This window comes from Cricetulus griseus, chromosome 6 (genome assembly GCF_003668045.3).
Source record: "Cricetulus griseus strain 17A/GY chromosome 6, alternate assembly CriGri-PICRH-1.0, whole genome shotgun sequence".
Classification (NCBI taxonomy): Eukaryota; Metazoa; Chordata; class Mammalia; order Rodentia; family Cricetidae; genus Cricetulus; species Cricetulus griseus.
The window spans coordinates 47,284,084-47,308,848 of record NC_048599.1 but is presented as its reverse complement, the minus strand read 5'-3'; the positions used below and the strand labels follow the sequence as shown (position 1 = coordinate 47,308,848).

The window sequence follows — 24,765 nt, the reverse complement described above, 5'->3', positions numbered from 1 at the left end:
ACACACCACGAAAAAAGGGGATCCCTGTCTTCTGCAAAAAGCCAACCCAGGGGGCTGGAGCTATTGTTCAGTGATTAAGAGCACTAGCTAATCTTGCAGAGGACAGGGGATAGGTTCCTGGACTCTATGGTGAATCCCTCGGCTTTTCCGCCCTCAGCGGGCTTTACGCACGCCCCTGGGGCACAGACATACACACAAGTATGTAAAAAAGCTCAAACAAGCACACGAACCAACTTCCTGGCCTTCACACCGCCTCCTTCAGGCAGGAGGTAAGTGAAGAATTTAGAATCCACCTCCTCCCGCCAGTTGCCATGGAGACCAACTCCAGTCTTTTCATTCCTTCTGGTACCGGGAATGAAGGGTAGTAGCCCAAACACAAAGGAAGAGACGGTGCCTGCACAGTACGGATGGCTGTGGTGCCCCTTCCGCAGATACAGAACCAGACCCAGAAACAAAAGCAAAGGTTAGTCACGGCTCAAAGTCTTTCCTTCTGCTAACACTGGCTACTAATGGCTTCGGGAGCTGAAGGAAGGCGCGATTCATGAGCGCCCGCACCCGGCAGCGAGGAGAGACTAGGCGAAGTCCCGGGAGAGTTCGAGGAAAAAAGGGGAGCCGACCGGCTACCCGTCTCGTGTTTGCGCAGGAGGGGGCGCCCCTCGCTCGACTCGTCCGTGCGCCGCCGCCATCATCTCCGCTCCGTTGTCCTGAATGACTGTCATTGGGTGGCAGCGCGGGCCCTTCGGCTCGAGTCTCAGAGCCGATTGGACGACGGCCCTGCCACTCTCTCATAGTCAGCTCGGATTGGTTCGCTGCACGTTGGCGCAACGGAAGAGGTGGCAGCCCGCGTGCGCTTGCGCTCAGCGGGCTGCGCGAAGACGGCGAGGCGGCGCTGGGGGCCTGGCTCGGGCGGCAGCGGCGGCTGTTGCGGATGGGAGCGGGCCGGCTCGGCGCGCCTATGGAGCGCCAGGGCAGGGCTGCCGCCGCCTCAGCCGCGGCCGGCGAGTCGGTGTCCTTGGACGTCGAAACGCGGAGGCGGGAGCCGCTCAGGCGCCGGGCGAACAGCGCGGTGCCGTCGGCGTCCGGGGCGGCGGAGGGCGTGAGACGAGAGCGGCCTGGCTCCCTCAGCGGCACCGCCTCGACCGTCCGGCCGCGCGGCGAGGGCCTCCGGAAGAGGCGGCCGCGTAAGTGCCCCGGCTGGCCGTCGTTGCTGCGCGCGAGCGCTGCCCGCGCGGGCTGTCCCCGCCACTTCCTTCCTCCCCGCCTCCTGGGGCGTTCTTTCCCCGAGAATGCCTCGGTTTTATTCTTGAGACGGCGCCTCCTCTCCCAGACCCTTTGAATCTCCTACCGCGTTCGCCTATTAAGCCTTTTATTTGGCGATTTCGAGCTCGCTGGATAACTGTCCCCCGTGGGCCTAACATTCCAGCCTGGGCTTGGTACGCCTCTCGCTTGCTTTTTCTTCCTGAGAGAATTCAGGTCATCTCGCCCCCAGAGCTTTCCCCCATTTTCGTTCCAGTTCACGGGAATTCCGGTTTCAGCTGTAGCATTTTGTGCATTAAGGCCTTTTCTTTGGAGGGGTGTCGACCTGCTCCTCAGTTGCCCAGGGAGTTACTCTTTCCAGAGAGTCGGTTTCTCATTTTATTACTGATTGTATTTCTTGCCTTGTGTATTTTCTCCCCTTCAAGACTTGGGGTCTAGAAGCCATTATTATTGCTGAAAGTGCCAATTGTCCTGTTACTGTAGTAGGAACTTTGCAGCAGTTTTTTACACGTGGTTAAGACTTGGTTGTTAGCTTAACTATATGAGGAAGGTAAATGAATAATGCAGTCTGTGAGAGTTACGGAAAGCGGCCTGGTGTGCGTTGTCTGTGCCCAGCCCAGCTAACTGCCCAGTTGCCTTTATGGGTGATTTGAGTGGTTGGCTGTAGCCCTGTTTTGTCATGGAAAGTTATATATATTGTCTTTTCTCTTTTTTGCAAGAGATTTGATAATACAGGCTGCTTGAGAGTCGAAGACCCTGTCCTAAAAAGAAAAAAGAAAAGCCACTTTTCAATCTATTACTGTTGTAAAGTTGTTTGCTTGATTTAAGTTTTTATTAATTTATTTTGGCATGTGAGAGAGAGTAAGAGTGTGAGTTTGTGTGTGTGTGTGTGTGTGTGTGTGTGTGTGTAGATCCGAAGACAACTTTCCTTAGTCTTGGGGATGGAGGGCAGTCTCCCACTGAGCTATCTCACTGACCCTGATGTATCTGTTTTTGTTTTATTTATTTTTATTTTACGTATATTCACCAATATACTTGCACATCTGCTTGCACATCTGTGTGAGGGTGCCAAGTCACTTAGAGCTGGATTGCAGACAGTTGTGAGCTGCCATGTGAGTGCTAGAAATTGAACTCTGGTACTCTGGAAGAGCAGCCAGGTGCTGAGCCATCTCTGCAGCTCGTTTGTTTTTTTTTTTTTTTTTTTTTTCTTTTTTTTTTTTTTTTTTGAGACAGCAGCCCGTTTGTTTTTAGGACAGGAATTTCAGTATAGCCAAGTTGGCCTCATATTTAGGACAGTTATCCTGCTTTAGCCACCTTAGTGCTGGGATGCGCCACTACCAGTCACTCCCCTCTTAGGCTTTCATCTTTTCTTCCAGTAGTGAGTTTGAGCACAGGGCTTTGTACATTCTGGTACATGTTCTGTCACTGGGCTATATATAATATCCCTGGTCCAAGCACCACAGTTTTGTTGTTTTGAGACAATCTCATATAGTGCAGGATGGCCTTGAACTCCTGATTCTCTTGTCTACCTCCCAAGTTCCGAGATTACAGGCCTGTGCACCAAGCACCTGATTTTTAAGCAACACAAAAACATTAGTTCGACCAGGTGGTGGTGGTACACACCTTTAATTCCAGCACTCGGGAGGCAGAGGTAGTTGGATCTCTGTGAGTTCCAAGGCTAGCCTGGTCTACAGAGTGAGTTTCAGGACAGCTAAGGCTACACAGAGAAACCTTGTCTCAAGAAAACAGAAAAAAAAAATTAGTTCTTTTATGGGCCTGTATTGTATTACATTATTTGACATGAATGTTAATTTTAGAGGTTTTAACATAAGATGATTAGTCATATGTAGATAGTTGCTTGTGGCCACTGGTATTTGGAGTATTATTTTGGATTAGTTGTATATGGGTCCAGCACAGTTCAGCCTTCTGAATGCCTGTGAGGTATGTGGTGGTAGTCTGTTTCATTGATCAGAGAAATGGTGCCCAGTAACAAGTGTCTACTCTGTTGGAATATAAATGGAATTTAGGAATTTGAGCCTTTGTGCTCCTGCTTATATCTACTCTTTTACTGAATTGTTCGTCTTGCTAGGTTTTTTTTTTTAATTTTTTGTTTTGTTTTGTTTTTCATTGCTTTAGACCAAACAGACATGATCTTTTGTGTTCAAGGCTGTCTTGTTCAAGGGGAAAAATTGTGACTAAGTACTGTTCGTAAAAAAGACCTACAGGGCTGAGGAGATAGCTTGGTCGTTAAATTGCTTGCTTCAGAAGTATGAGGATCCAAGTTCAAATCACCAGAATCCAGGTAAAAAGCGGGGTGTGCTGTCATGTGCCTGTAATACAGTGATGGCCATGTTGGCAGATCCCTAGAAGTTTACTGGCTAGTTAAGCCTAGCCTACTTGGTAAGGTATCAGGCCAATGAGAGTCACTGCCTCAAAAAGTATTAGGCACCTGAGGAGCTACACCCATGCACATGCATGTACTTTAGTTTGTACTTGCACATTCTCATATATGAATGATACAGAGAGCAGATTTCAGGGCCCAGTTCAGTGGTTGTAATAAGAATTGGAGAGGTGGTGGTTCACACCTTTAATCTCAGCACTCCGGAGACAGAGGCAGATAGATCTTGAGTTCAAGGCCAATCTGGTCTACAGAATCAGCTCCAGGACAGGTATACAGACAGACCCTGTCTCAAAACAAAAAGACTCTGAAGAGGTGTTGAAGAAGCTGCCTTAATGAGATGTGTGACCCATGCTTTTAATCTGACTGAGCAGTTGGGAGATAGAGTCAGGTGGATCCTTGTGTTCGAAGACTGGCCTGGTCTACAGATTGAGTGCCAGGACAGCCAGGGTTACATAGAGAAATACTGTCTCGAAAAGAAAAAAAAAGTTGCCTTATAAACAAAAGTTATTGAGATCAGAATGATTCAAAGACAATTGGGAAAACGTACAGGCTGTGTATATTAAAGTGGTTTCAGAACTCATTTGGGCTGTGTATGTTGTATTAAAGTGGCCTCAGAATTTTTTGAAGGTACTAGGCAGACAAAAGTAGGCCTTACTTATTTTTGGGGGACTGTGTTTCTTGTTTCCTGAGCTGATCCTTAGCTGTATAGCTGAGGATGACCTTGGATTTGATCCTCTTTACCTCTCAAAGGCTGAGATTACAGGTTTTTGCCACTATGTCTGCTTTATCTGGTGCTAGGGATTATTGAACCCAGGACTTTCTGCATGTTAGGCAAGCACTGTGCTTACTGAGTTACATTCCTTTTTTTTTTTCAAGTATAAACAAACCACAGGCATTTATTTATTTTGGTGTGTATGTGTGCATGTGAGGGCACATATGGAGAGTTTAGGGGACAACCTGTAGGAATTGGTTTACTCCTGTTTGTGAATCCTGGGTGGGGATTAAACTTAGGCAGTCAGGTTTGGAAGCAGGTGTCTGTACCCACCGAGCTATCCTGCCAGCCTCTGATTTATTTAATTTTTTAATATGGTGTCTGATATTGACTTTATTCCTTTGCTTTCTCTGATTGTCAGATAAATCATGATAAACTGTTTCAGATAATGAACCTGCTGAAGAAGGTTTTTTTTTATATTATTATTATTATTATTGGAGATATGGTCTCAGCTCAGGCTGGCCTTGAACTCATGATTCTTCCATCTTAGCTTCCTGAGTGCTAAGATTACAAGCAAGACCACCACTCCAGGATTCAAACAAGGAATTGGCTGTTTTACATTCATCTGATCTTCTGTACTACCCAGAGATATCCTGTTACATGGAGAACATATCTTGTTGGCTGCTGAACTCTTCCAAGAGTGTACTTTAGTCTTAGCTCTGAGAGAGTCTGCTGACAACTAAATAATTCTTTATCTCTATTGGAAAAGCCATGTGAGGTTAGAAACTCTTATTTTAATGTCTTTAAACTTCCTTCTTTTTTTTTCTTTTTTTTCTTTTTTTTGAGACAGGATCTCTTTCTATAGCCCTGGCTGTCCTAGAACTCGATATGTAGACCAGGCTTTGAAGTCACAGATATCTACCTATCTCTGGCTCCTGAGTGCTGGGATGAAAGGCATGCACCACCATGCCCAGCTTATACTACTTTTCTAAGGCAGTTGAAACCAGTAGGTGCTAATTTGTTTTGTAACCTGTGATCCTGGTTCATTACTATGTTCTACCCCACATTTGCTTGAGCAGTGAGGTTTCCAGACTGGTTTCATCCTAGACTTCTGAATTAGAAGGGACATGAGAGGCATGTGTAAGAAATGTAAAGTACTTTTTAAATTAAACTAATTTGGGCTAGAGAGTTGGCTCAGCAGTCAAGAACATTTGTTGCTTTTGGGGAGGGTCTGGGTTGGATTCCTAGCACCAACATGGTGGCTCACAACTGTCTGTAAATCCAGTTCCAGAGGATCTGCCTTCTTTGGACCTCTCAGGGCACTAGGCACACATGAAGTGCACACACATACATTCATACAAAGCACTCATAAACATGAAAAAATAAATCTCGAAAAATAACATTAATGTTGTTTGTGTTTGGGCATATGTGCTGTGATGCCTATGTGGAAGTCAGAGGACAAGTTATAGGAGTTGGTTCTCTCTCCTCCCACTTTATGGGTCCTAGGGGCTCAGCTCAGGTGGTTAGGCATAGTGGCAAGTGCCTTTACCTACCATCTTACTGACCCAGAAGTTCTTTAAAGACTTTAGATCAGGTGGGTGTTATATCTCACAGGATGAGAGAATACTAAGTAAAGATTATTTAAGATTTCAGGAATTGCCAGGGAAATGGTTTAGTGGCTAAAAACATTTGTCAAGTATTTTGAGAAATTTTTCCTGGGTGGAGAAAGCAGCCTCTATCCCCATCTCCTAAGGTTCCAGTGATAATCCGTAGTTCACACTGAGGAACCAATGAGTTGACTAGGGTTTTTTTTTTTTTTTTCTTTTTTTTTTTTTGGTTTTTATCGAGGCAGGGTTTCTCTGCGGCTTTGGAGGCTGTCCTGGAACTAGCTCTTGTAGACCAGGCTGGTCTTGAACTCACAGAGATCTGCCTGCCTCTGCCTCCCGAGAGCTGGGATTAAAGGTGTGCGCCACCAACGCCCGGCAACTAGGGTTTCTTATAGCCTAAAGTAGCCACTAAGCATGTCTGGTGGCTTCCCTAAGGCTAGCCCCTCCTTGAGAAGCCATGTGCAGTTAGGGCAGCATTGCATACAGGTGACTGGAGGAGTGGTTGGATACTCAGGTGAGGGTCCAGTGACTCTCCCTACCCCTTCTATGAGGGAACAGTAGTAGTCAACAAGCCCAGTTGTGGTAATTTTTTACAAGTGCTATAGCTGAATTGATGAAAATGATGACTGTTTGGTTCATAGGACAGTGCTGTACAAAACCTTGCAAACCTACATCAGTTTGATCCCCAGAACCTATCTGTAATCCCAGCCTTTCTATGGTGAGATGGGTGGCAAAGGCAGGAGAATCAGCTAGAAGCAGAACCAGAGTCCCTGTATCAATAAATTGGAAGAAGAGAATTGACTCCTGAAAAGTTGTTCTGTGGCCTCCATACACATGCTGTTGGCACAAGAGAATAAATTATGAAGGCTGGGGCCATCATGCAGGAATCCCTGATCTCAGGATTGTATAAACCAGGAGTGGTGGCACCTGTATTATCCTAGCACTAAGGACAAGGCAGGAGAATAAAAAGGTGAAATCATTTTTGGTTACCCAGTGAATTCAAGACTAGTCTGTAATATATGAGATTCTGTCTCAAAAAAAAAAAAAAAAAAGGAAGAAAGAAAGAAATATAGGGTAAAGATTTAACTTGGTAGAGTTCTTGCTTGGCAAATATTTGGCAATTTTAGCATTGCTTTAAATAAGGTAAAAATGATGGCAGCAAGATGCTAATGATAGTTATGTAGCTACCAATTAAAAAAATTATTTTCATTTTATGTGCATTGGTGTTTTGCCTGCATGCATGTCTGTGTAAGGGTATCAGGTCTTGGAGTTACAAGACAGTTGTGATCTGCCATGGGGGTGCTGGGAATTGAACTTGGGTACACTGGATAAGCAGCCAGTGCTCCCAACCATCTTTCCAGTCCCATAGCTATCAATTTCTAGGTGTTTGTTAGACGCTGTGCCCCAGGTATTTTATTTAGATCTCATTATCTGATGAGGTAGGGGTTTTGTGTGAGAGTGTGTGTGTATGTGTATGTGTGGTGTGTGCGTTGAGAATTAGGGTACATATGCCCATCTAATGTACATATGGCCCTGAGCAGGGCATAAGGTATCTTCTATTGCTGTGTGATTGCTTGAGTCAGTGTCTCTTACTAACAGGAAGCTCACCCTATCAGTAAGAGATAGCCTATCAGCAAGGATGGCTAGCTAGTGAATTCTTGGGATCCACTCCATACCCCCTCATATTGAGGTTACATGCATGCACAGCTATGCTGTTTTCTTTTTTCTTTTTTTCTTTTGGAATGTAGGGACTTGTGCTTGTAGAGTATAAGAGATTCACTGAGCCATATCCCCCCCCCCAGGTGGAAAAATGCCTAGTGAAATTTAAAACTGTTTGAGATATCATGATGTACAGTAAAATGCCTTTTTGGCAATGTATATACAATAAAGTGTGTAGGAAGTATGAGAACATTGGTGTCAGAGTCCCCTTTGGTATTGTGGAGGAAGAGCTCTTTCTTTAAAGATGGCCCTTGTATGATGTAGCACATGAAGGAGTTCTTTGAAAATTGGTGATTTTTGGACTCATTGCCACTAATGGGATAGCCTTAAATTTCATTGGTCTAGAAAACAAAGCTTTTTTTGTAGCTTGTTGATACTAATTTAGAAAAGAGGTGCCTTGGCTTTTGGGGAACATTGGTGTTGATCAAGTGGAGTTGGTGTGTTTTAAGTGTCTCAAGGTTTGTTTGGAAACCAAAAGGGCCTGTCTCCCTTCCTAGTGATAAAAATTTTAGTGCTTTTGATTTTCATGTTCTTTTCCATCCTCATTGTAAACTATTAAATTTTTTTTTGTGTGTATATGATTTGTGTGTGTGCATGTGCACATGGGTGCAGGCATGTGTGGGCCATAGCATGGGGTGGAGGTAAGAGGACAATCTTGAGTATGGCCCCTTGTCTTCCATTTTGGTTGAGACAGGTTTCCTTTGTTTGCTAACTGGCCTATTAAGTTTTGGGGGTTCTCCTATCCCCACCTCCCACTTATCTTTCAGAATGCTGGGATTGCAGATGGGAGCTATGGGAGCTGGGGGTGCTCAGCTCCTTATATGCATGCTGGGACCTAAGGCTTTTTTTTTTTTTTTCAAAGGATTTATTTATTATGTACACATTGTGCTGCCTGCATGTATGTCTGTCTACATGCCAGAAGACGGCACCAGATCTCATTATAGATTTTTTTTTTTTTAAGCCACCATGTGGTTGCTGGGAATTGAACTCAGAACCTCAGGAAGAGCAATCTGTGCTCTTAACCTCTGAGCCATCTCTCCAGCCCAGAGCCTAAGGCATTTTATCTTCATATTTTTACAGTAAGCCCTTTACCCAAGGAGTCAGCTTCTGTCCCTTGAGCTAACTTTTTATGGGTTTTTCTTTCCCCCAGCAAATCTGTGTCCCTTTTAAACAAAGATACTTAATTTTAAAGTCTCTTCATAAGAACTTTTTCATCATTGACTTTGTAAATTAATTTTTAGAGAAGAGTTAGGAACTGGGGATAGTTCAATTGTAAGGTGCTTGTGTAGAGATGGGGACTTGATTTGTATCCCTAGCACCCAGGTGGAGTCTGCCAGTATACCCAAGTGTTTGAGTTGTAGGTTTAGTGAGAGACTCATACAGTAAGGTAGAGAAATGATTGCAGTAGATACCCAGTGTTGATTCCTGGCTCCCATGTGCACACCCAGTCACGCACATGAAGCTACTAATTACTAGACTATCCCACCCTCACGATGGAAATTGAACTTAGAACCTTATGCATTCTAGGCAAGCACTCTACTACTGAGCTCTATATTCCCAGCTCAGTTACAGGATTTCTCTGTGTAGCCCTAGTTGTCCTGGAACTTGCTCTGTAGAGTAGACTGGCCTTGAAATCAGAGATCTGCCTGCCTTTGCCTCTTGAGTGCTGTTATTATTATTATTTTAAGTCCGTAGAAATAGAGACAGTTTAAGAAAGACAGTCTCAAGAATAGGAGTGGGCGAGCAGTCTTGCAAAATGCAGACACTCAAAAGCCTCTTTATTCTGTTTTAATAGCTTTTCCAAGACTTTATTTTATTTATTCATCAGTAGTACTGTAACTTTATACACAATTTTTTTCTGTTTTCATTTGTATCTTCCTTTTGGTGTCTATGTGTAGGTAGGTGTTACATGGCTTTACAAGTGTGGAGGCCAGAGGAAGACACTGGGTTTGTTCTACATTCGCTGCTTTTTTTTTTTTTGAAACAGTCTCTCACTGAATTTGGGCCTAGGCTGGGGGCCAGCAAGCCTCAGCCTCCTCCTGTTTCCACCCTCCACAGGGATGGGGGAATAGACATTCATGCAGCAACAACCAATTTTTTACCTGAGTGCTAGGATATTCAGGTTCTCTTGTGCAGCAGGTGCTCTAACCACTGAGTCATCTTTCCAGCTTTTGGGTTTTTTTCTCACAGTTATGCTTTGTAGCCCTTGCTGGTCTGAATATGGTGGCAGTACTCCTGCTCAGCTTCCTGAGTGCTGAGACATGCATTACCATGTGTGGCTTCTGCCTATTTTAGGTCTAGTCTATTTTTCTAGCATTTGAAGTTGCACATGACATTATATTCATATATTTTTATGTATGTAGTCCAGCCTGTCCTTGAACGTAATCATCTTCTTACTTCAGCCTCTTGAGCACTAGAATTACATGTTTGTGCCACATATCCAGCTTAAAATTTGTTTTTAGCTGTGTGTAAAAATATTCCTGTTGACAGAGAATCTGTGTGAAGTTTTTACTCACATATTCATTGTATGTCTAAATCACTAGTGTTAGTTAGCATATTTACTCAAATTAATTTCTCTGTGGTGAAAACCTGCAAAATCTTTTAGGGCTGGGAATGTATCCAAGTCCTGGGGTATGTACATTACAGATGTGAGGCCTGGAGTTGAATCCCCTGGGCTATCCTTACCCCTAAACAGTATTGCCTATATCTAGTTATTTGAAAAATCTTATGTTCCTTTTCTCTTCTGGGGCTACTTTTATTTATTTTTTGACATGGGGTATTGTTATGAAGTACTAGTTAGCCTGGAACTCTACATATAACCATGCTGGTCTTGAACTTGCAATGATCCCCTGCTTTTGCCTCCTGAGTACTAGAATTATAGCTGTGCACTAGCACTGCATGATTTGTTATGTTTTAAAGCATCCCTTTTCTGTTCTAGTCTCCAGCTTCTCAGTCTTGTCCTCTTTCTTTTCCCTACGAGACAGATGTGCTGCATTCACTTCCTACTCCTTTCCTCCTTGATGTCCTTTGTTGAAATTATGTAAGTATTTTAGATCTTAAAGTCAGCATGCACTTATTCCTTTGCTTATAGCTTGGAAATAAAAATCTTTCTTATAGCTCTTGGAAATGTAAAATTGCACTGCTGTGCATCTACGTGAGTCAGAGACTCTGAGTAGCAGTCCTTGTGTGTAAAGCTTCTTTTGGATTCCTGCTTGAAAGCTGGTTGACAGATACCACTTCTAAACCTTTTTCCTGTATTTGAAGCCTGTGTACCTTTGTCTTCTAACACTCATGTTGCTGATGAAGAGCACTGCTTACCTTTGTGTAATTTATGTCTCTTCTAGGAACTTTGGTTCTTCTTAGTGTTTTCTGAAATTTTAGTAAGGTTTCTTCACTTATTTTACTTTTGGTTTTTCCAGACAGAGTTTCTCTGTAGCCCTTGCTATACTGGAACTCACTCTGTAGATCAGGCTTGCCTAAAACTCACAGAGTTCTGACTGCTTCTGCCTCCCAAGTGCTGGGACTAAAGGCATGCACCATCATCTCCTGACTTCTTTTCTTTGATTTTTTAAGATAAGGTCTCACGCCGGGCGGTGGTGGCTCATGCCTTTAATCCCAGCACTCGGGAGGCAGAGTCAGGCAGATCTCTGTGAGTTCGAGACCAGCATGGTCTACAAGAGCTAGTTCCAGGACAGCCTCCAAAGCCACAGAGAAACCCTGTCTCAAAAAACCAAAAACAAACAAACAAAAAAGGTCTCACTATGGATCACTAAGTGGCTTAGAACTCAGAGATTGGCCTGTGCTAAGACTAAATGTGTATTGCATCATACCTGGCTGTAGTAGGATTTTAAAAAAGTCTTAGTCTTCTTGAGTGTTTCCACTATGTCCCAAGAAATTTCTAGAGCTTCTGAGAGAAGGCTTTTGGTTTTGGTTCTACCTCTATTTCTCACTTTTTTTTTTGTTATTTTTGCTTTGTTTTTTTTGTTCTTGAGAGGCATTTTGGGAGGATTTCTTAGTTTTGTTTTCTCTTGTGTGACTGCACTCCCATTTTACTGTTAAGTGTTTGTTTGCTTGGCTTAGAGTATTTAGCTCTGTGACTCTCACATTTGGGTCACTGCCAACCTGTACCTTTGAAGCCCTTCCTCTCTTTACCAGTATGATCATACAGTTGGCCTTCTTTCATAGTTGCAGAAGTGATTAGTTCCTAGAGTATGCAGCCTTTTCTGCAAGACTTCTTTCACTCAGCTTGTTTTTGAGTTTCATAGATAAGTTTATGCAAGGGTGAGTGTTGAAAGCACCCCCAAACCCCATGATTAGGAACAAACTTTATTCATCTTTTTTTTTCTTTAAAATTGTGTGTGTGTATGTGTGTGTGTGTGTGTGTGTGTGTGTGTGTATGTGTGTGTGTGTATGAATATGTACGTGTGGGTGTAGATGCCAGAGGAAGCCAGAAGAGTGTTGGATCTCCTGGAGCTGTGGTTACAGGCAGTTGTGAGCTGCCTGGTGTGAGTGCTGGGAACTGAACTCTGGTCCTTTGTAAGAGCAGTGTGCATTCTTTTCCACTGAGCCATTTCCAGCTCCTATTTACCAGTTTTACACACACTTATAAGTATCGTTCCATTTACTTTTTAAAATCATTCATTAATTTTTGTGGTTTTGGTAATTATTAGTTTCTAATTTTTCATAGATGAGATCACATGTGTCTGAAGACATTGACTACTTGTTATTCCTGTAACTCTTTCTTCAGATACTTTATCATTTTGGTGGTATTTGTTCCCTTTTAGTGATTCATCCTTGGATGAGAAATCCTGTTAATCCATCAGTGGGTGTAGATTCTGTTTATTGTCTCCTGGGATGGAGTGTAGTTGAGAAGGGATGTATGTATGTATGTATGACCAGGTATGAAGGCTGCCCTCCCTTTGGGTGACAGCAGCCAAGTAGATGCTGTTCTGACTCTGACTCTGTGTCTCTGGTCCATGTACTCAAGAGATTGTTTGCCTTTGTGATGGTGAAAAGTACTCTTGGTAGAGAGAACTTGATGGCTGCTAAAACTTGCTCCCGTGTCATTCTGGCAGATACTCCGTCTGATGCTTGGGTAAAGTAACCCTGGGTGCTTTTTGACCTTCACAGCTGCTTCCAGCTTTTTTAGCATTCCTTTTGAGGGTTCAGAACAGACAATGACTAGATTATTGTGTGTTTTTCTTTTTTTTCTTTGTGTGTGTGTGTGTGTGTGTGTGTGTCTGTGTGTGTGTTCCAGAATTATTTTAGGAAAGAATGTTAATAAAAAACTTAAGCTTTTATTAGTCATTCCTAGATTTAGGGTTGAGAAGGCACCCTATGTCCATCTTTACCTATGTTCTTGAAGCTGTTATTTTTTAATTAAAATTTTTTATATGTATGGTTGTTTTGCCTATGTGTATGTCTGTGTACCAGGTGTGTTCCTAGAGCCTATGGAGGCTAGAGGGTACCAGATCCCCTGGAAATGTAGTTAAATACAGTTGTGAGCCCCCTGTTTATTTAACTTTAAAGTGTTTTGGGGGCAGCAGATAGCTTGGACTTAAAAGTCCATCGAAGCCTTTTATTTTTAAGCTGCCAGTGTTTTCCTTTTTTGTCTTTCCAGATAATGAACCTAGGGCCTGATGTATAGTGGATGTATAGTGGATAAGTACTCTGTCACTAAGCCCAGAGTAGTGCTGAGAGGAATTGACCCTGGGACTTTCCTTGTTCTTTAGTGTGAGTACTAGAGCTCTGTAAAGTCTCAACACTCCTTCCTTCGAGCAGGAGGAAGGGTGAAGATTTTCATTCACGGTCTTTATTTTTCAGAGCTGATACTTCATTTGTTAGCTTTGAAGTATTTCCTAGTATAGTTTGAGCACACAGAAAAGTTAGTTTGGGGCTGGAGGGATAGCTCAGCGATTAAAGGCTAGGCTCACAACCAAAAATATAAGAAAAGTTAGTTTGTCCTAATACTTTGATATTTTTGATTCACATTTCTTCTCCCCAAAATTTTTTTGTTTAGAATTTTATTCCTTAGAAACCATAGCCTGTGGAATAAGTTTCTAGTCAAGTAAATAAAAACCTTTATTTTTAGAAATAGTTATTTTGACTATTTTTTTTTCTTTCTCATTTAGTTTTTCCATGGTTTGGCTTGGATATTGGTGGAACCCTAGTTAAGCTGGTTTATTTTGAACCTAAAGACATCACTGCTGAAGAAGAAAAGGAGGAAGTGGAGAGTCTGAAAAGTATTCGCAAGTACCTGACCTCCAATGTGGCTTATGGATCCACAGGAATTCGGGACGTGCACCTTGAGCTGAAGGACCTGACTCTGTGTGGACGCAAAGGCAATCTGCACTTTATACGCTTTCCCACTCATGACATGCCTGCTTTTATTCAAATGGGCAAAGATAAAAACTTCTCGAGTCTCCACACTGTCTTTTGTGCCACTGGAGGTGGATCATACAAATTTGAGCAGGATTTTCTCACAGTATGCATTTTTTAGCTTATATACAATTTATGGTAATTTGATTGTTTAAAATGATGCCAATTACAAGTAGTAGAATCATTTACATTTCTAATGGAGCTGAATATTCTTGAGGGAAGTGAACATATATAAACTAGTGACAGTCAGGAGTTGATCATCTGGCGATTATTGGGTAGTGTGCTTTTTACCTGGTTGAAATATGTTGATGTGTATCAGCATAACACTTTACCATTTCTTTAGTATGAAAACTTTGAATATGGGATAAGCATGGTAAGAACCTACAAGAAGTATCATCATTACATCTCATTAAGGAGTTAAAAAAAAATTAAAAATTTAGTCCTGGGCTAGGGAGTTGGCTCAGTCAGTAAAGTGTTTGTAGGACCTGAGTTTATTCTTTAGAACCCATATAAAAAGGCTGTGTGTGGACTGGAGCAGTAGCTCAGCAAGGACCTGAGTTCAGTTCCCAGTAACCATGTCAAAACTGCCTGCATTTCCAGTGCCAGGGTATATAATGCTACTTGTGGTCTTGGAAATGCAGAGACATAAATAAAAATTAAGTTGACTGTGGTGGCCCATGCCTTTAATCTCAGCAGTACTCAGGAGTCAGAGGCAGGTGGATCTCTTTTGAGTTTGGGGTTAGCCTGGTCTACATGGCAAGTTCTAGATCAGTTAGGGATACATAGACTCCCATCTCAGAAACAACATGACAAAAAACTGGGTATTGGCCCAGAACTTGGGAGGCAGAGACAAGTGGATCCCTGGGGCTCAAGGACAGCTGTTATGGAAAATGCCAAGCCAGTGCAGAATCAGGAAAAAAGTAGATGTCACCTGAGGAATAACATCTCAGGTGTCCTTTGATCTCCACATGTGCACATACACCCCATCTGCCACAAAACTGCTTCCAATCTTGTATACCACATAGTTTCTCTTCTGCTACCTCAGTTGTTTTTCAGCATGCCTGGTTAAAAGTGATTTTGGGGGATTGTGGAGGACTGGAGAGATGTCTGAGTGGTTAAAAGTACTGGCTGCTCAGTACCCAGGTTTGATTCCTAGTACCCACATGGTGGCTGGCTCACAACCACGTGTAACTCCAGTTCCAGGGGATTTGGTATATATGTGTGGTGTACATGTAAGCAGATCAGATGGAATGGGGATTCTGGCACTCGGGAGTCACAGAATACTGAGTGTTACAGCTTGGATGGAAAGATATTCTGGTACTTGGGAGTTGCAGAACACTGAGTGTTACAGCTCAGATGGAAAGATATCCTGGAGCTCGGGAGCCAAGGAATACCACAGGTCACAGTTTACAGCCCAGCTCCAGGGATGGGCTTCCTGATGTAATAGCTCTGCTCCAGCCAGGAGAGGGCTTCCCAGGGAAGTTGTTACAGTTGGCTCTGCCCCCAGTGTAACAACTTTGCTCTGCCAGGGGAAGGTTAGGGGAAGGTTTCAGCCCTGCTCCCCGCCCAGGGTCTTCTCTGCTCCGCTGCAAAAGAAGGTCTTCACCTAAACCTCATTCAAGAGATTTATTGGGAGGGAAGAATCCAGGAGAGTGGCTGCCTCTGCTAGGGTGAAAGGAGGCAGCTGGATAGCCACAAGCTGGACAGACACAGGGTTTATATAGGGATCCTTAGGGGGCTGGGTTTTTCCAGGGAGATTTCCAGGGTGTGTTGGTCACATTTCAGTCCCTGAGCTTAGAATGACTAGATCTCCTGCTCAGGGATTGGTTAGTTTTCGGCACAGGTTTAGGATAATATTTGGCTCTGGTTTCAGGCCAAAGTGTGTTTCTTTCACTGGTCATTTTTAGCTTTTTGGCTCTAATTTTAGGGCCAGGGTGTATTTCTTTCACTGGCTCTGATTCCAGGGAAATAGTGTGCTTCTTTGGCACTGGTTTCAGGGTCAGGGCACATTCCTTTGGTTCTGGTTTCAGGGCCAAATTGTGTTTCTTTGGCTCTGCTAAGGGTATGTTTCCCTGGCTGGCCCCTTTTCCCTATAATACATACATGCAGGCAAAAATCTCATACACATAAAATTTAAAATAAAAACTTTAAAGTGGCTGGGCAGTGGTAGCACACACCTTTAATCCCAGCACTTGGGAGGCAGGGGGATCTCTGTGAGTTCAAGGCCATCCTGGTCTACAGAGTGAATTCTAGGGCAGCCAGAGCTGTTAAACAGAGAATCCTGCCTGGAAAATGAGAGAAAAAAAAATTTTTTTTAAGTGGTTCTTTACGGGCATTAGAGCTGACAGAAGAGCTGTTGTGTATAAACTAGGCAAATACAGTCCCAGCCTGTGCTATACTTGCCAACCAAGTTTCTCAACTGCATCTAAACTCCTAAGGCCAGTATAACACTGGGCATTAGGTTTTGTTTTCCTTTTGTGGCTGCAAGGTCTTGAGGCTAGGTCTTTTGAGGGTTGATGTGACAAAGGTATGAGAACTAACAAGTGGATTGATTGCTCAAGACCCTAGCCTTCAGAGTGCAATACATACAGACTTAAAATGTCTTCAATAGCCTCTTCTTTCTCTCTCTCTCTCTCTCTCTCTCTCTCTCTCTCTCTCTCTCTCTCTCTCTTTCTCTCTTTCTCTCTCTCTCTCCCTCTCTCCCCCTCTCTCCCTCCCTCTCTCTCCCTTTCCCCCTCCCTCCCTCCGCCCCTACCCTGTCTTTCTTTCGAGACAGGATTTTTTTGTAGTTTTAGAGTCTGTCCTGGAACTTGCTCTGTAGACTAAAATGGCCTCAAACTCACAGAAATCTGCCTGTCTGTCCCTCCTGAGTGCTGGGATTAAAGGCGTGCACCACCACTGCCCAGCTTCAGTAACCTTTTCATGCTACCAAATGAGAGTATTTGACTGAGGGAGGTTTTCCCTTCTTTGACTCTGTCAATACAAAGTATAGCTCTTGCTTCACAGGAGTTAAGTTTATTCTGAACCAAATGCAAGCAGTCAGGTTTGGCAACAGAAATTTGGGCTGCCCTGAACAACATGAATGACATCTTTTTGTGGAAGAGGTTACAGAATAAAAGGAAACCATGTCAGTGCTTTTCTAAATGCATTGGTGGGAACATCAGGTCGGCAGGTGCTATAGGTTTTAGATGTTGTCTAATGACTTTCTTATGTTTAAGCTAGTGGTCTGTTAATACATTCCAAAGATTTTAGCTGATAGTCTAAAAGAATGTTAAGTATGAATGTTGGCCATGGCTATTGAGAGGACTAAAGAACAATTAAGAACTAACCTTAGTCAGTATGCAGACTCTCCGACATGTACCTAGCTTTCCCAGGGAAATTGAGTTTATACTGTTTTAATGTCTCGTTCTTTTCCCCCTGTGTCACTACATAGTTTATGGCCTTGTTCTTTTCTGATCCCCCCCCCCCAACTGACTGTTGTAATCCAAGCATAGCAATGAAAACACACTAGTTAATAAGGTTTTACACTCTTTCCTTGGTTTTTCTTGTTTGTGGGTTTTAGTGGTTTTGTTTTTTTGGTTTTTTTTGTTTGTTTGTTTGTTTTTCTATGAATTCAGGTAAGGAGTAGAATAGCAAGTACTCCTTTGTGAGAGTCTCCCAGTAGGCTAGATAGCTAGGTAGGTGGAGAAAACTTCTGTTTCCAAGGTGCTGTAGAGGCCCCATTGCAATAAATACTTGAAAACCATTCAGGCCATTAACAGAGCCTCAGTTGTGTGAGCATCCAAAGGAAGAGTGCAAGTTGGAGTTTGTATTTTAAGAACAGGTTCTTAGGCTATTAGGGTTTCCTTTTCATGTTCTCATGTTATGATGAGAACTACATGGAATAAGGGTATTGGGAAAGTGACCCTGTGGGCAAAGTACCTACTGCTCAAGGATGAGGACCTGAGTTTGGATCCCATGAGTTAGCACCCATATTAGAAAGCTGAGTGTATGCCTATGGCCTTAGTGCTGGAATAGAGATGGCTGCCCAGCCTAGGTAGTGAGCAAGTCAAGAGACCTTGACTCAAAAGATGAGGTGAAGAGCTATTGAGAAAGACTTGATGTTGACCTCTAGGTCAACCTTGGTGTTGAACTTAAGAGCTGTTCACATGGGTTACTTGATTAGACTAGGCCAGGGATTCCCCCTGCCTGTCCCTTCCCAACACGGAGATTATAGGTGTGTGCTGTCACACCCAGTTTTTTCTGAGTGTGTGGAAATGGAAGTGGTCCTCATGCTTGGGTGGCAAAACTTTATCACCTGAGCTACCTTTCCATCTCAGCATGCCAGTCTTTATGGATTCTGCCATTGTTATTAGGTAAGCCATGGCCTTAGTTACATCTCTGCTTCACTGTCTATGTCAGCAGCGGTCCTATTTTCTGCTGCTCACTTGGGACTTGGCACACAGCCCCACAGTTATATTAGTTTGGATGGAGACTTTTTGGGTCTGTGAGAACCAGAGTATGTCTTGGTGATTCATCCTCCTTTTCCTTTTCCCAGATCTGCTCTGCAAAGCACATATAAATGCTACACATCCATGGATACACTTTTATGGTTCCTTCATTGTAGAGATGCTTTTTTTTTAATGGAATTTAAAAGTTTTCTGTTTGTTGCCAGATGTGGTGGCTCATACTTAGAGTCCTAGCACTTAGCAATTGGGTGCAAGAGAAAGTTTTAGGGACAGCTTGGGTTACAGTGAGACTTTGTTTCAGAAAAACATATTAAAAAAATTGTTGGCTTATTAGAAAATCTGATAACATTTTTATTTTATTACAGATAGGTGACCTTCAGCTTCACAAACTGGATGAACTGGATTGCTTAATAAAAGGAATTTTGTACATTGATTCAGTTGGATTTAATGGACGGTCACAGTGCTATTATTTTGAAAATCCTGCTGATTCTGAAAAATGTCAGAAGTTACCATTTGATTTGAAAAATCCATACCCTCTGCTTCTGGTGAACATCGGCTCAGGGGTTAGCATCTTAGCAGTGTATTCCAAAGATAATTATAAGAGGGTCACAGGCACCAGGTAAATCCTTCATATAAGTCATTGTTCATACTTTGATTTAGGTTTACTGAGCTCTCAGGTATCACTGAACCATACCTGTAGCATGAATAATAAAAGCCCAGAGACAGATACTGGGGATCAAGCTGAAGATCAGAGAAGCAAAGCAGCCGGCCGCTAGCTCTTTACCTATACCTCAGGCTGAAAGGGCTGTCATGTCCTCATTGTGGCTGGAGAATAAATCTCTGAGACTGACTACTGAATGCCCCGCTCCTGTTTTATATACCTCTAGAGCTGGGATTAAAGGTATGGGATCCCAAGTGTTGAAATCTCCTTTGTGTGAGCTGTTTCTCTTTTAGAGTGATTCACTTTAATGTAACCCTGAGTGGCCTTGAACTCACAGCTTGTCTCCTGAGTCATGGGATTAAAGGTATGTGCCACTACTGCCTGGCCTCTATGGTTAGTGTCTGACTCACAAACCCTCAGGCAAGCTATATTAAATCATAAATATTACCACATACACCTATAGCACCCATTTAAATTTTGTGAAAGATTTAAAGTTTTTGAAACTATTCAAGCACATGTTGCTTCTCTTCAAACATTCTGATATCCTGAGCTCTTTAATCTCTTTTGGTTAGGATTTTTTCCCCTTGAGACAGGGCTTCCCTGTGTAGCTTTGGAGCTTTTCCTGGAACTAGCTCTTGTAGACCAGACTGATCTCAAACTCACAGAGATCCACCTGCCTCTGAGTGCTGGGATTAAAGGTGTGCACCACTGCTGCCTGGCTTTTGCTTAGGATTTTTTTTATTATTTCTTTAGGCATTACCTCAACAGACTCATTGTATCCATAGTTTATAGTGTGCATATATAAGATAGTTGGAGTTAACCAGGTAGACCTTTGGAAGAGAAGGCAAGAAAAACTTTGTAGGGGGAAATGCTGACCACTTCTGACACCAGCTAAAACTGAACGCAATGTGGAGTCAGAACTAGATTGATAACAGATAGTTTATTAAGAAAGTACTCACACAGTGGAGCCAGTGACCAGGTTTATACTGGATGCCTGCTCGTCTGTTCAGCCAGGAGGGAGAGGGAAAAGAGACCTGAGTGCATGTGTCTCTGATATTTAAACCCTTGCTACGTCACTCTGACCACTCGTGGTCAGTGGTGCCTGTGCCAGCCCCAAGTGGGCATGGTCAGCATTTCCCCCTACAAAACTTCTTCCTTTGAAACCTGTAGACTTTGTACATATACATCCATACATGCTTTAGCATGTGCTTATATGCATTTATACCAGAGGATGATATAAGGTGACCAGGGGATGGCTATAGGGTAGGGGGTATTTAATGGGATGGTGTGTGTAATAGTTTGAATAAAAATGGCTTCTATAGCCTCATGTTTTAATACTTGGTCCCAGTTGGTGGAAATATTTGGGAAGGATTAGGAATTGTGGCCTTGTTGGAGATGTGTTACTGGGGGTGGACTTTAAGATTTCAAAAGCCCCAGCCATTCCTGGCTTTCTCTGTCTCAAGATGTGAGCTCTCAGCTACTGCTCCAGTGTCAAACTGCCTACCTGTTGTCATGTTCCCCACCATGATGGGATAAACACTTCCAAAAGTTGCCTTGGTCATGGTGTCTTACCACAACAATAGAAAAGTAACTAAGACAGAAGTTGGTATCAAGGAATGGGCTATTGGCGTGACAGGCTCGTGGTATGTGGACTTTGGGGCTTTGGATTAGGAAAGTGGTTAAATGCTGAAAGCAGGGCTGAATAGGACCATCTTAGTAGGAACTTGGAAGACAGCAGTACTAAGAGCAATGTTGACTATGGATGCCCAGCTCAAGAGGTTTCAGATGGGGTCAGGTATGGTATGGTGTATGCTGTTAATCCCAGCACTCAGGAGGCAGAGGCAGGAGGATCTCTGAGTTCAAGACCAGACTGTTCTTACAGAATTCCAGGCAGTCAGGACTATATAACTAGTTCTCAGCCTTTTTAATGCTGTGTGACCCTTTAGTACAGTCCTCATGTTGTAGTGACCCGCAACCATAAAATTATTTTCTATGCTAATTTTGTTACTGTTAGGAATTGTGATGGTCTCGGATGATTCTTGTAAAAGGGTCATTTGACCCTTAAAGGGGTTGCAACCCACAGGTTGAAAAATGCTGATATAGAGACTCTGTTTCAGACAAACAAACAAACAAGCAAAAAAACCAAACAAAAAGTGTTTCAGAGGAGAACAATATTAGCAACTGAGTTAGAGATCATTCTTGTGATATTCTGGAATGAATATGGTTACTTTCTGCTCTTGTCCTAAAAAAATGCCTGAGGCAAAATTGAAAAAATGATGCATTAATTTTCTTGGCTGAGAAGATCTTCAGTGCAAAAGGATAAGTGAAACAAAAAGAAATACAAAATATACAGTTTGAAGTGGAAAAATAGCATTAGAAGATTTAATGTCAGAACCAAGGCCTATGCTGAAAGATAAGGTGAGGCCTGATGGTAAATAAAATAAAAGGGGTGGGTGCTCTCAGAGCAAGAAACTACCCAGCTAAGCTTTCAACTTGTAAGAAGGAAATGCCTGGAAAATTTTCTGCTCAGAACAAACAAAAACCAGCAATAAAGGAAAGCTGCTGCAAGTGTAATTCAGGAAGGGGCCAGGTCTCTTCCTAAGCAGGCAGCTTAACTTGGCAGTTACCGACATGGTTTTGGCTTTAGCGTCAAGACAGATACATGAGTAAAGTGGTGTGGAGTCTTCATGATTAAGGAAAACCACTTGAGGCCACGCATATGGCAGGGAAGTCCCTTCATGGAGGCCCTGAGAGGCCATGTATGAAGCTGTGAAGGTGAAGCCTGGATTGCCTTAGAGATCCCAAGATATTGGAGACACCAGAGCCTTGGAATACCTGCTAAGGAGAGTCACAGGCAGGCTGTGGAACCAGCCCAAAAGAGAGAAGTGTGTAATAGTTGGCAAAGCTGGAAGGGGAAAGCCATTTAAGTCCTTTGCCATCAGACAGAAATAGTGGATTTGGAGTTTGCCTTGCTATTTTTCAGTCTTGGTTTGGTCCAGTATTTCCTCACTTTGACCTTTCCTCCATCTGGGATGGCAATGTGTATTCCGTGCATTGTATGTCAGGACTATGTGACCTGATTTTTGCTTTTGCTTTTACATGGGGTTACTGTTACTGGATTGCCTTGAGTCTTGGAAGAGACATGGATAGACTTAAACAGTGTTGAGACTGAAATACTATGGGAACTTTTGGGGGTGGACTAAATACATTTTGCATTATGATATGGCTACAAGCCTATGGGGGCCAGGGTGGAATGTGGTGGTTTGGATGAGAATGCCTTCTCATAGGGTCATATATTCGAATGCTTGGTCCTCAGTTGATGGAAGTGTTTGGGAGGATTAAGAAGGGTGGCCTCATTGGAGGAGATTTGTCACATTGAGGTTTTAAAAACCCTAGCCATTCCCAGTTAGCTCTCTTTGCCTTATGGTTATGTCTCAAGGTGTGAGATCTCAGCTACTGCTCCAGTGCCATGCCTGCCTGCTACCATGCTTTCTGTCATAACTTTTCATGGACTGAAACTGTATTCCCCAATTCTTTATATAGGGCATCTTGGTCATGGTGTCTTATCACAGGAATAGAAAAGTAAGACAATGTGGATCTAGAAGTTGAGATACTGATAAGTAGAAAAGTGATTTGAAAAGGGAGGATTAGATGAAAGAAAATGAATGTTTTGGTTAAAGTTCAAGGGTTATTTGAGGAAAAAAAGGAACTGAGGGTTTGAATAACTCTTAACCTAATGAGTATAATAATCATTAGCCAACAAATGAGAGTATTGGAGACAGGGGTTTCAATAAAGGAGTCTGGTGGGTTAGTGACAGGTGCTTGAATGATGTCAGAGGTCACTCTGCACTTGAAGACAGAAAGTAGGTGCTGCCATGACTCTGGGTATGTTGGCCTTACTTATGTGTACCTGAGGCTTGTATACTCAGCAAGAGTGGACAGCGCTTGGGACACGTACAAGGAGATGGGATATATTTTTTTTTCTACTTTGTTGGCTCACATGGACATATACATTTTGTATTTATGAGGCACTTACATTTATCTTGCAAACTTATTGGTATCGTGCATGATCTAATTGGGGCAAGAGTAGACTGATACATGAATATTGTTTGGAGTTCATAAGTCTTAACATCCCATTCCTGTGTTTTAAAAATACTACATTGTTTACTTTTTATCATAGTCTTGGAGGAGGAACTTTCTTTGGTCTCTGCTGTCTTCTTACTGGCTGTAGCACTTTTGAAGAAGCTCTTGAAATGGCATCTCGTGGGGATAGCACCAAAGTGGACAAATTAGTTCGAGACATTTATGGAGGAGACTATGAACGGTTTGGATTGCCAGGCTGGGCTGTGGCTTCAAGGTAAGGGCGTATGTATGTGGTAAGAAACTATTAGGTATATGTTTTATTTTAAACAGTTTCATTGAAATGTAACTTATAAAGTTATCTGTTTAAAATATTTAATTTGGGGCTGAAGATGTAGTTCAGTTAGTAGAATATGTACTAGTATTTATGGAGCCCTGTACTAGTGTATATGATTCTCTAGCACTGTATAAACTGGGTATGGTACATGTCTATAATCTCAGCCCTGGCATGGAGGCAGGAGGATCAGGAGTTCCAGATCATTTTGTGCTTCATAGTGAATTGGAAGCTAGTCTGGTATACGTAAGCATTTGTCTTTTTTTTTTTTTTTTTTTTTTAAAGTGTGATTTGGTGGTTTGTTGTGTATTTGCAGAATTTTGCAGCTATTACTATAATTCAGTTTTAGAATATTTTTTATCATTTTAGAAAGAAATCTTGCAGCCCTTAGCTGTTACTTTTCCATTTCACCTCTCAACCTTCCCAGCGCCTCTTTTTTTTTTTTTTTTTTCTGCCTCTGGATTTGGTTACTCTGAACATTTCGTATATATGGTATCATGTAGTATGATCTGTCATAACCAGCTTCATGTCACTTACTGCAATGTTTACAGAATTATTTCTTTTTATTGCTGAGTGGTCTATTATGTGACTACCATATTTTATGTATTAACTAATAAACATTGTGTATTCCCACTTTTTTTTTGGCTGTCATGAATAGTGATGAAGACATGTGTACTTGTTTTTTGTATGGACATTTAATTTTCTTTCTTTTTTTCTTTTTGTTTGCTTGCTTGTTTGGTTCAGAGTTTCTCTATGTAGCCCCAGCTCCTCTGGGACTCACTCTATAAACTTGGCAAGCCTCAAACTTGAGAACTGGCTGCCTCTGCCTCCCAAGTTAAAAGCCTGTGCTACTCTAACCTGCTTTAATATTCTTGATCTCTACCTAGGAATGAAATTGGTATGCTGCCTGGTAACTTTATATTTAGTCTTTTGAGGAACTACTAGACTGCTTTCCAATGTGACCATACCATTTTACAGCCCCAGGATCTTTTTTTTTTTTTTTTTTTTTTTTTTTTGTTTTTTCGAGACAGGGTTTCTCTGTGGCTTTGGAGGCTATCCTGGAACTAGCTGGTCTCTATCCAGGCTGGTCTCAAACTCATAGAGATCTGCCTGCCTCCCGAGTGCTGGGATTAAAGGTGTGCACCACCAATGCCTGGCTCCAGCCCCA

General features: G+C 42.5%; 1 protein-coding gene across 5 annotated transcripts in view; it reads left to right on the top strand.

Annotated features, from left to right (window-relative positions):
* Window positions 1-328: 328 nt before the first annotated feature.
* The window catches only part of Pank2 (pantothenate kinase 2), a 35,193-nt gene continuing 10,756 nt past the window's right edge, over window positions 329-24,765 (top strand). Inside the window, exons 1-4 of one of the 5 annotated variants that reach the window (XM_027421739.2) lie at window positions 329-463; window positions 13,828-14,180; window positions 18,888-19,141; window positions 23,364-23,540. In XM_027421739.2, the coding sequence (XP_027277540.1) occupies window positions 355-463; window positions 13,828-14,180; window positions 18,888-19,141; window positions 23,364-23,540 (893 nt within the window). In that variant the 5' untranslated portion in view covers window positions 329-354. Of the gene's footprint in view, window positions 464-862; window positions 1,182-1,290; window positions 1,434-13,827; window positions 14,181-18,887; window positions 19,142-23,363; window positions 23,541-24,765 lie in introns of those variants that run through there. The other 4 variants (XR_003486516.2, XM_027421741.2, XM_027421743.2 and 1 more) reach the window with 4 other exon arrangements.